Raw genomic sequence first — 12,687 nt, 5'->3', positions numbered from 1 at the left:
CAGTGGCCTAATCAGGGAATCTATCCAAAGTATTAATAATATCTGGTTTTCTTCAGTGCCTATAAAGTGCCACAAATTTTAATTCATTTCTTTAATATGCAGATGAAAAAACTAAATCTCAATGCTGAGTAACCTGCTCAAGTTCACAAGGTTTCAAATGGCAAAGTCAGGACTCAGATGTGAGACTCCAAAGACCCATGCCCTATTAACTGCTTACTGAATGTGAATAGAAAAGGAGGAGTTCAAAACACAGAAACTGTTACTACCCTAACTATTCAAAAATGGGAATAGGCAGGAAGTGAGGGAATTTCACAGAATCAAAAATACATCTCACTGTGAAGCACTGACTTATTCCTTCTGTCCGTAGGCCTGTTTGACAGTATATATTCCGTTGGCTCAGAAAAACAAAATAAAAATAGAGATATACTATTGTGTTAGTATTTACTTATTTTATTCTAAAATGGCTATGTTTTAGGATCATAGGGTAAAGAAAATAGAGTATTAAAGAACAGAAATTAAGAGATATCACAAGCTTCCCCAACCTCTTTGAAATTCTAAATAAATCTCACAAGACATGATACAGCATGACATGAAGTCTCACATTAGCTTGGTGCCTTACATTTCAGTGTATTACAATGAAGGTAATTGGCACCCTTACATACTCACAGAGAAGCCAACTTTCCATGCTTTTATGCCTTCTGTATGATACACTGTCATAGGGTTCTATCCTGAAGAAACTCAAAGTTTCTCTTCGGAAACAGTGGGAATCTGGTGGGCAAATTTCCATTTTTATTATACTAATGCAACTTTTAGTTTCTATTAGAATGGATCTGAAGTGATTCTAATGTCTTGATTGTGGAACCCTCCATGCGCAAGTAAGTATAGAATGTCCAGGACAGCCAAGTTTCATCCACCTAAAGCGTGAGTCACAGAGTTCATCTGATATTGGCATTTTCATCCACTGATTCTGATGGCCAGAGAATAGTGGGGGGAAAAAAAAGATTGCAAAAGGCAAATTACCATATATTTAGCTCTCATTATAAGTGAGTAAATTTATTAAAACTGTGCACTGGAATAGTAACTAGGAGAGCATGTGTTGTGTGTTAGTTTCCTATGGAGAAGGAAAGAAGCAGACAACAAACAGGTAAGTTTTGGTAGGAGATCAGGCTCCAGGGGAAAAGTCTGTAATTTGAGGCAAAATTTGAGAAGGTGACCTCCAGGTAGAGCTGCAGTGAGACCCTGATTTTCATGCAGAATTCTGAATGTTTTCCCTTCAAACAGAAAGGAGGCTGAGAGCATATTTTCCTGAAACAAAGCAAAACAAAATAAAATAAAAGTCATCCATTTCCAAATTGTTTTTTTCTAGAACTGAACCTGCTCATTTCTCAGGGACTTTGCAATATTGCCTCCATGGAACAGATGTAGAAGGAATACAAGGTAGCTCAGGTAAGTGTTCCTTTGGCAAATTATTTATATGCTGAATATGCCAAAATAACATTTAAAAATACTAGTTTAATTATCATTAGTCAAAAGACTAATTTAATTTTACTTTATCATCCTCCATGACGCAAGCCATCACAAGCCTTGCCAATGGAACTTTGAATGCATTCACTGATTAATCCCTATAGCGCTAAGTCTGTTTCAGTTTTGTCTCATTCTCTACATAAAGGAATTACCCCACTTTTTTTTTTAAAATAAAATAAACAGATTGTAAGAAGACTGAATTCTTCCCAGGCTAATGAGAATTCCAGTTGTTTGGGAATTTATTAGTGGTTCCTCAGCAAAACCTAGTTCAGTTTTACTATGCTTGAGGGAGAAAAATAAAAGCACAAACCTTTGCCTAATCTCATCAGTGGACACCAAGACTTGAGGGGATACGGGAAATGGTTGGAGAAAGAAGTGAGACTTTGAAAGAATACTCAGAAAAGCATATCACTTATAGCACCTGAAGGCTTGAACACAAGAACCCTGATGAAAATGTTCAGTTGTTCCTCCTTCAAGGGCCCAAGTCATTTTTTTTACCAGTATAAACTTGTGTAAAAGACAATTCTTATATCAGAATCACTCATTTACGTTGGAGTGACCAGGTCCCTTTGTGTTCTCAAAATAAAATACAAGCCTTGTTTCTAAAGCTTCAGAAGTTTTGTGTTTATAGCCAAAGACCAGAAAACTAGGAAGTTTTTTTGCAGTTCGTCTTCTATGATAATCAGTTAACTTCATTGTCTACCAGCTCATCCTACCAGAAGTTCTAGTTCAAAAATTAGCACTAACATGAGAAACCTGATGTTCTGAATTAAACTGTAACTTAATCATTTCTTCAATCTAAAGCTCTGCAAAGAATGAGAAAGAAAGGGTTTAAAAATAATTTTGAACTAGGAGCACCTGGGTGGCTCAGTCATTTAAATGTCCAACTTTGGCTCAAGTCATGATCTCGTGGTTTGTGAGTTCAAGCCTCGTGTCGGGCTCTGTACTGACAGCTCAGAGCCTGCAGCCTGCTTTGGATTCTCTGTCTCCCTCTCTCTCTGCTCCTCCCCACTCATGCTCTATCCCTCTGTCTCTTTCAAAAATAGATAAACATTAAAAAAATAATAATTTAAAACTAGCATAAATAAATCAAATAGGTTCTTCTACCTCAGGAGCAAATAGTAAACATACAACTAGTATTTAAGATAAATAAAAAGATTAAAGCTCTATAAATGAATTTATTTGCTATGGAAACCATCCATATTTTTAGAATTCCATAATGAAAAAAAAATCTAAAGCTGATGGCCGCAGAACAACCATACTGAATAATAAAGATTTAATTAAAGAAATTCAAAGCTACAAATTATCTGGTAAAATTCCATAAGTGTGCCTCCCTATAAGTCAAAAACATAATTTTATTTAAGTTTGAAAAACTTAGAAGCATGAAAAGTACAGCAAAGTAAGGAAAGCACGAGTGTGAATATGTGCCTACTTCCTACACCGGTTTCTGCTTTCTGGAGTAAATTTCACAAAAATCTCCTGAGAGTAGAAGAAGTGAAGAAACCAGCAGCCTTTGGAAAATGAAGAGACTTGCTGCAAAGTCTGGGAAAAGATGGGTCACCCCCACTTCTGTATCCAAATAGTCCTGGGAGCTGCCTTGTAAATCCCTGTGCAGTGAAGCAATTCCTCTCATTCCAAATGCAACCCAGAGCAATGCAGTTTGGAAAATAAGCTTCCAATTTTTAATAGAGACTTTTATGACTATCATATTTTCAGAAAATAAACTCTGAAACAGACATAGCTGGTAGACAGGCATGAGGTAGCACTGGGGCATGGAATGAATCCTGCCTGGCTTGCTCACACACTGGAAACCATTGCACAGAATGAAATGTGTGTGGGGGAGTGTGAAACAGGAAGGGGGGGTGATGCCTCAAACCACATGGCCATGAGACAGTCTTCAGTGGAATGATGTTTTTGTTTCTTTTGTTTTTTCCCATAGTAAACCTATACAAGGAGGCAATACAGCAAAACTCCACTGTTTGAAGTAAATTTTTTAATTGGTTTAAAATATAGCCCAATTAGAAATCAGATAAATATATTGATGTATTATCAAAATGACCATAATACAATGGTAGGTAAAATTTGCATTTTAAGTTTTACACTAGACTTTCATCTATTTGAGCACAAAAGTTGTTTATTTTTCCATAATATCTAACATTTTCAGCATCATAATCACCCAATAAGCATTTATTATTATTTCTTTGTCATTAAATAGTAATGGAACAATCATATCTACTATCATTTAATGAGCTCTTGCTATTTTCTGGGAGCTGTTGCTAAACATATTTGGTTTATATATGGGATAGCGTTCATAACAATTATTTGAGGTAAAGATTATTTAATTTTATACATAAAGAAACTAAGACATAGAGAAATAAAAAAATTGCTCAAGAATATGCAAATTTGCAAAGCCTGAATCTGAAATAAGTGCATTTGAATAAATGGTGGGAAATATATTTTTTAGATTTTCAAAAATAATATTCAACTGATATATTTGCATGGAATAACTATCATGAAACTAACACATAAAATGAATTTATAACATGGAGTGGAATCTAAAAAGCAGAGGTAAAAAAGGAAAAGTGCATGTGTATATTTGCAGTGGGAGGTCAGAATTACAAGCAATTTCTTATTTTGAGACATGGAGTTACAGCCAACATGACTCAAATTCTAGAAACAAGCCAGATCGTAGAACGTCTTGTGTGCCATGCTTAGGAGCTTGAACGTTATTCTTTCTCCAAGTTATCAGAGTCAATGGAGTGTTATTGGGAAGGTAATGATGTGATCAGATATTAGATTTTTTTATTTAGATTTTTATATCACAGTGACAACAGAGGGTGTCTATATACATGCAGGTGGGAGGGGGCCACAAAGGAGGAAAGGCAGGGAATTTCAATTTTTTTTTTAATGTTTTTATTTATTTCTGAGAAGGAGAGGGAGAGATAGAGACAGTGTGAGCAGGGGAGGGTCAGAGAGAGAGGGAGACACAGAATCTGAAACAGGCTCCAGGTTCTGAGCTGGCTGTCAGCACAGAACCCAACATGGGGCTCGAACCCATGAACCACGAGATCATGACCTGAGCCAAAGTCGGATGCTTAACCTACTGAGCCACCCAGGCACCCCGGAAAAGCAGGGAATTTAAATGCTATTGCAATAATTCAGGGATATGATGTAGGCCTGAACTGAAGCATTTGGAGAAGACAGGGAGAAGAGCTATATTTAGGAAATATTTAGTGGATAAATGGTAGAATTTAGTAATTGATTGGAATTTTACTGGAGTGATCAGGTAAGATGATGTTGGCGTTAACTGATATAAGGAATACATAGGAAAGATTATCTTGTCTTAGGGGAAAGATAATGAGTTGAGTTTTAGATACACTGAACTTGAAGTGGTTATGGCCCATCAGTGGAGAATTCTGAAGTTCATGTGGAAGTTCTGGATTGCAGAGAGAGATTTCAGGATTATCAGCAGTTAGCTGTTAAATAAAACCCTGAGAGTGATTGATTTCTAGATGGATCTAGGAAAAGAATATACAGGGAAGACCAGTGGACTAAATCCTCTGAGAAAACAAAGTGCTAAGGGAAAAAAGGAGAAGGAGCCCATTCTGAGAGGTAGCTATAGGAAGAAACTTTCAGAGAGCAGTCTGTCAGGAAAGCTGGAGTGGTTACTTGTATCAAATAAAGGAGAAAGGTCTGATAAGACAGGTAAAATGTACCCATTTTATGTGTGGAATATCCCACATTTTAGTCTTCATCTTACTCCTCATCTTACTCCACTAGCTTAACTGGAATGGGGCAGGGAGTGGGCAAAAGTCAGAGTGCACAGGGATGGTTAAGGTCATGGAGGTAGAGACAGAAAACTATATTATTCTTTTAAAGCAGGTAGGGTAAGAATTAAGAAAGGGTAGGAGCCAGACAGAGGCCCCAGAGAGAGGAACTTGTTTATGATATAGCGGGAAAAGCACCAAAGAAAGCAAGTGGTTGTAGTTATAGAAAAGAGAATATGATTGATGGAGCATGGTCCTATGGGAAATGGAGAACAAAGTACAGAAGAGAAACAATCCAGAGTTTTCTCAAAATAAATTCAAAGATTACATAAAGTCAAAAATATACCACTAAGGTTTGTACTGGTGATGACTGAAATCAGATTGTAATATCCTTTCTGTGTTTCATTTAAGTGCTCTAAAATTACCTTCAGGTGAAGTTCCCAAATGATCCACCTAAGAGTCCCATCGTATTTACAGGGGTGTGTACATTTTCCTGGATTTTAGATGAGGCCCCAAAGGCTTGGTGAAGCCAAAGGACTCTGCAGATTGCAAAACAGCTAAATAGCAGAGGTAGACCAGAACCCATGTGTTTTCCCAGTGATTGTTGGACTGGGCTTCCTTTCCTTACTAAACTATGTCGACTGTGATAAGGCTATGATGCTTATGTTGCAAACAACACTTCCACTATGAATATATTTGTTATCTCTTGAAACTGGATCCATAACTCTGAGCAGACACCTGAGAGAGAGAGAGACAGAGAGAGAGACAGAGAGACAGAGATAGAGAACTGTGAGACTCTCTTTTCTCCTTCCCAGGAGAAACTTAAAAAAAAAAAAAGGATGCAAAGATTTTTGAGTTTGAATATTATACCACAGAGCTATAGGGATAAGTTTCCATTAATTGATCATCTTAATTCATTAATATTGTTAATATCACTATCTTCTCTGTAGAAGGCAACATGTGGAGAAGAAAAATCTTGCATTCTTGTGATTTATCTTACACATTGTTCCTTAGAGAATATATTCAGTATAAGATGTGTAGGATGGAAATACCTTGATTTCTTTGGAAGGGCTTAGTTTTGAACATATCAATAAAATATAATAAAACATCGAAGTTGCCAATGTGCAATTTTAAAGCAAAATTTTCCATAAGACAGTCTGCTCCTTTCACCAAGCAAATGCCAAGAGTAGATACTTTTAAAAATATTGATTATAACAGCTCAACAGTCTTAAAGGAAATTTAGATCAAATACATGTAAAATTGACATGGAAAAGAATTAAGAGGAAAGCTGAATTGTCAATATCTTCCCACCTCTACTGTTTTATATAAACTTGTACAATTTGCTCAAATTTATATAATAAAATCAATTAATAACTAATAATTTTAATCTTTTCCCCTACCATTACTACATCTTTCATATGTAAATCCAAATTTTTCAATGTTGTGATTTCAGAAGAAAAAATGGTAGATCAAAAAATGACTGATTTTTAAACATTTTATGAATGTGATAAAATTATCTCATTCCATAACCTGAATGTCAGTTATGATGCATGGATTGTCCTTCAAATAGGAGCATATTGTTTGATTTAAAAAGATTGCTTTCTGTGGCCATAGATTAACATGATTCCAATCTTGTAAGTGCCAGCTCCTCAAAACAAAGCTTTCTCTACCTCTTTTTACCTCATATCCAGCATTATGTGCATTTCTAGACTGATCAACAATGAATTTTAGGCCTATGGCGAAAAAGCGTGCTAAAAGTGTGAAGGCAGGAAGTAAAAGAGGGAAAATGAAAATTATATGTTCATCTGGAAATATATTTTAATAAGATGTGCTCATTGAATAGTAGAGTGATTTACCTAAGCGATCATGAAGAGGATTTTGGACATTGAGTCATTTTTCTAGAAATGATGATGAATTTGCAAAAACTTCAATTAGGCATCTTTGCAAGTGAAAGGAATAGCTAGAATAGCAAGTTATTCCCACATCACAGTTGTATAGTCTTGGAACAAGAAGCCAACTGGTCTACATCAATATCAGAAGGATGTTAGGCAGACATGTAGTATAGCAGTTAAGCAACAGGAATCAGAATCACCTAAAGAGCTTACTAAATCCCACCCAAACCAAATACATCAAGATATTTGGGAAAGAGGGGAGCCTAGAATCTATATTGGTAACAAGCTCTTCAGATGATTATGCAGCCAGCTCAAAATGGATCTGTGGATTGCTTACCCACTAACCTAGAGAGTTATGGTCAAAGTACATGTTGTATTTGTCAATATAAAAAATTATCTGTATTTATCAATCTACCAGTCTACATATATATAGAGAGAGATATTCTTCAAAAGAAAGCTTCACTTTAGTTTGGATAAAAGTTATAAGTACTCTTAAATGCATCTTAAAAGAATTAGAAAGCAAAAAAACTGCAGTCTAATTTAAGTGCCATCCAATGTTCTTGGTTTCGCAGACGACTCAGAAGTGACCAGTAACCAGGGTATATCTGGTCACACAACTATATCCTGCCCAGTGAAACTAGATCTATTCCAATGAAAGTGGGTGACACTTATACTCATTGGGGTTGGGACTATATATGCCTCCTAACAGCTATTCTCTTTTTTATTTCCTTCATAACATAATTCTATTCAGCAGAGTACACTGCTAGTGCTACTTACCTAAAAGACTACACTTCCCAGCCACCATTGTAGCTTTGTGTAACCATGTGACTGAATTCTGGCCACAAGTAAGTTGAAAAGGTATGAAGACTTAATAGTCTCCACGAATAAAGAGAGAATCACAGTCGTTGTCTCTCATCCTCTATCCAGATGCCTGAAAAGTAAATGTAATGGCTGGAACTCCAGCAGCCATCTAAGACCATAACATGAAGGATTATACCCCAGGGATATGACAGTAGAGAACTAGAAAGAGACTGAGTCTTTGATGACTTTGTAGAGCTAATATACCAGCCTTTCATTACCTAACTAGAAGTTTTTATTATTGAAAAAAAAAAAACACTTTTTTTAAAAATTTAAACTATTGCATTCTGGTATATGCAGCTGAACCTAGATTAAAACATCCACTATAAAAAGAAAGTTTGCATATCCTACATGATCCAAAGTATCTATTTCAAAAGTAATGAGTTTAAAACAATTTATGAGTTATCAAGTATCTTAAGCTATGTATTTATATTCTCTACTTCCTATAAAACAATCCAACCCAGTAGTACTTAGTAAGCATTTAAAATTATCTGGTCCAAGTAGTACTGAGTAGTAAGCATTTGTGACTTCAAATTCATATTGTAACAATGAGATAAAGGGCAGATATGGCATAAAAATGGAAGAAACCATGATATAAAAAAAGACTCTGACCCCTTCATCTCTTAGTAATCAGAAGCTAGCTTGGGTCCAAGATATCAGTGTAGTGTTGCAACAGGAGGGTTGCAAATTTATGGTCCATGAGCCAGACTTGGCGCTCAGAGATATTATATTTGGCTTATGCAATGCTTTCTGGAAAACACTGGTTTTGAATGCCTTAAAGTGGGCATGCATCCTCAGTTCTCCACAGGCCCATCATCCCCTGTTGATGTACAAACACTCACTTGCTTCACTTGCTTGTGTTACCTACCTGGTGTCTGGAAATAAAATGGTACAATTCTGCACCTCTCCTTTTTGCCATTCTTTCTCTGTTGTTGAAATCAATGATTCATATCAAAAATTATATTCTCAGATTAATTCTGTCCATTTCTAATAACAAAAATGTGCATAACTCCCTAGGTGTTAGACCTTTGTTTAGGAATATAAAAATTACTATAAATGCACTAGTATTTTCTCCTACAAAAACCAAATGGGGAGCCTTTTAGAGCATCCCACCACCACCATCACAAACATATATACCCAAAAACTCATGAAAAGCTGATTTTTGTCATCTTAATTCTGCTTCTTGACACTATTTAATAGTGTCAACTAAAGTCGACCCAACTTCCCTTCAGTTCTTAGGAATTTGAAAAATCAATTCAGTTCTTAAATTTATTGATAAGTAGTAATGATTTGGGCCCACAGGTCCTAAAGCTTTATTTATTTACTTCTAGCTCATTGTTCATAAGTATTTCTATCAGGCATACACTATGCTTATGTTGACATTTCTGGCAAATAACCACAGTCAAACAGATAAAAAATATACCCTGAAGTCTTGAAAGGAAAAATATAAAAGCCTGTAAACATGTAGCTACATGTGATAACACGTCTCTACATTTCAAAAAGGAGATATTTGTCCACAAAGTCACTACCACATTATATCTCTTAGTTATAGCTAAAATTTGAAAAATATACTTGTTTTTCTTGTGTACCTTAGCTATTTCTTTAGTTTAAAGCATTTACTTGAACTTACTCTTCCCCAAATTTAAAATCACATGGAGTTTCAAAATTCTGACACTTTTATTAAGCTTGTGTCAAGCCTGAACAGGGGGAATAAAGCATTGCCAAGTATCCATTCAATATAACTGAACCCAAAATATGAATAGTAAGTACGTACAATACAAATTACAAAACTCTGAGTATGCTAGATTCTGGAATTCTTGTATATATTACCTTTAATTTAGGCCATACCACTTTCTTTTACTATTGAATTTTTATCACATATTTTCTCCTAGGTTGAGTAAAACAGAGGAATTTAATTTTTACAATGTATATGCAAGGAATTATACTTTTTTTGTAAAATCTGATGTTTGGGATTCCGGTTGCTGTGCTGTTTGGTTATATAGGGGGAAGAAGGGTTGATATGGAGATGGGGACTGTTTGGCACCAAATATCAAACTTCTAACATTTATGTAAATTAATATTAAGAAACATTAAACTCTCCTTATTTTTCAGCAACACCTACAGAGTGATTACAACTATTTGTGAAAGTCTTTGAACATATGGCCTATTCCATATACCTTATGAAACACTCTATTCATTTATTCACATGTTCAATTATTTCCACACTTTATAAAAAGTGCATTATTTATTTTAAAGTATATTGACAAAGAAAGTTGTGTTAAGTTTTAAATTAAAGTTGTTGACTGTTGGGGGAGGGGAGTGAACTGTTCCTTTTATAATTAGATTTGCTATTTCTATTGTAATTTTTCCATGTTTTTTTCCTCCCCTTTCCTGTCTCCTAGTACCTATTCAACTATTTTTCCCACCCTTCCAAACAACTCATGTTTTTCACACCATTTCAAAGAAACTCAAGAGTTTTACCCTTTATAAATTGCCTCATTCTTTAAAACATAAAAAGTAACATGAAAAGTTACAAGATTTTAGAAAGTGCCCCCTCTATGGGACTCTGGACAGATTGTTGGGTATTCATCTCACATTCTTATTTTCACTCTTTAAATGATTTTTAGACCTTGTGGCCTCTAGATTAATTTTATGAACATCTTCAGAGTAAAAATACATAGAAGCAGGTATTAAAAAATATATATACACACATATGCATATATCTGCATAAATATATATATATACTCAAAAGTATGTATAAAAGACAATAACAGAGAAGTTTAAATGTGCTAAGTTTTAAAAGCTTGAGTTTGACGTTAAATAGTTATGAAAATCTATACAGCCTATTATGAAAAAGAACATGTCTGGAGAATAAGGATTTAATAATCAGTGGAACCAACTTAAATGTTTTCTTATATTCTATAGTAGCCATGCATTTTTGTTTAACCATACCATACCACCCAACTCTAACCAGGAGCAAATTGCATATGAAAAAGAAAAGTTGGTAACCAGGCAAGATTTGTCTTAAATCAGAAAAAAGAAAAGAAACTTGTGTCTAAAGGATAATGGCCATGCAAAAACTCCATGATAAATACATTATATATAAGGCATGCCGATTTGCAGCCTTCCGCCATCCAGAAGGGAACCACCACTGTCCGGATAATCAAGTCAGTAGGGTGGGAAAATACCACTGTTTGAGAAATCTGGCTTCCATCAACCTCTGTCACGGACAAGTAAACGAGACTGTCCCTCAGTAAGCAAAAGCGGTTTTAAGATCACAAATGAAAATGGGAAAGAAGCAAAAGTCTGTAAAGAGAAAAGAACAAGAAGCCAAAGACAAAGAAAAATCAGTTATCAGAGTGGCTGCAGAGGTTTTTCTAAACAAAGAATTGTATGAAGCAGCTGAAGTTCGGTACAAAAAAGACTCCACCCTACCCAGCTTCTGCTACGACTTTTCCTTGCTCTGAAAACTCCAGCCCACAGAACAGAGCTCCTCTGACTAAAAGTGCCTTTAGTGCTCCGTTTTAAGCACTCTCCTTTCCTTTTAAACTTCCCACTGTCCACATTCAGGCAAAAGGACTTCTAGGCTTTCCCAGAAACATTCAGCCCAATGGCAGATGGAGAAGCTCCGCATTTACAAATATCCTGATTGTCTTCCGAGACAGAGTCGTTTCCCAGGTGCAAATCTGTCAGCCCCCTTCTCAACTTCAAACCAGAACTTCCTCTTCACTCTTCCTTCCCGAGGCTTAACATTCCACCTATTTCCCAAACCGTGCAGTAAACACCACAAGCAAAGCAAACGGCAGACTCACCATCCTCGCCTTCTTCCTGGGCTTTTATTGAGACAAACTGCCCTAATAAAACAGTAAGAATGAGGAGAGGTCTTGCTTCCACCCAGTTTGCCATCATGTCTAAATATTAGACATGTGGGTCCTCCTGGGAGTGAAAAGTAGATTCTAAGGTTATTGTAGCACCATGAAGTCAGCTGCGGGCTCTTTTAGCACCAGCCCCAGGGCAGCCTTTGCAAACCCCCTTTTTCAGCACCGGCTCCAGCACAGTCTGAGAAAACTTTTTTCAAGCGATGCAGCTTTAAATAGGAAGAATGCTGCCTCCACTTCTTTTCCTGCCCCTTTTCAGCTTGTTCAGGCTCATAACCATCCAGTGTCTGCCAAGCAACGGTCTGATTGATGGTAAACAACCAAATCAGAACACGCGCCTCTGTGCCTTGAACTGTCCCTACTTCATTTACGTTTTAAACATAAATGGGGGCTTAAGCACAGGAACAAACCTTTCTCTCTCTCTCTTTCTTTTTTTTTTTTTTTTTTAAACAGAAAGGATATATCCTGTTAGAAGGATATAGTCCTATTCTCCCCTTCCTAATCCTTTCCCCCTTCACTTTTTCCCTATAAGCTGAAAAAGACATTAGGGAGGAAACACAGCCTTTTAGGCTACTTTTTGGTGTCTAGATAATTCAGGACTCTTGTCTACCTTAAACTTTCAAAGGATCAAATTTTAACCCCTTCTTTTCACTGAAGAGAAAGTATTCTTGTCTCCTTAACAGATTCTGTTTCTTTTTCCAGATTCTGTTTCTTTTTCCAGATTCTGGAAGGGGACTATTAAAACTGTGCCAGGTAAGGTTCAGGTGA

General features: G+C 36.0%; 1 protein-coding gene across 1 annotated transcript in view; it reads right to left on the bottom strand.

Annotated features, from left to right (window-relative positions):
• COL5A2 (collagen type V alpha 2 chain) overlaps positions 1–12,110 on the bottom strand; it is a 150,410-nt gene extending 138,300 nt beyond the window's left edge. Inside the window, exon 1 of the mRNA XM_039223887.1 lies at positions 11,854–12,110. Coding sequence (XP_039079818.1) covers positions 11,854–11,950 — 97 coding nt within the window. The 5' untranslated portion in view covers positions 11,951–12,110. The remainder of the gene's footprint in view (positions 1–11,853) is intronic.
• Between the last annotated feature and the right edge of the window lie 577 nt (positions 12,111–12,687).

Source organism: Hyaena hyaena, unplaced genomic scaffold (genome assembly GCF_003009895.1).
Source record: "Hyaena hyaena isolate Hyena2069 unplaced genomic scaffold, ASM300989v1 scaffold_1486, whole genome shotgun sequence".
In the NCBI taxonomy this organism is placed as follows: domain Eukaryota; kingdom Metazoa; phylum Chordata; class Mammalia; order Carnivora; family Hyaenidae; genus Hyaena; species Hyaena hyaena.
Note: the sequence above shows the minus strand (reverse complement) of the source record. Positions and strands in the feature narration are given on the sequence as shown.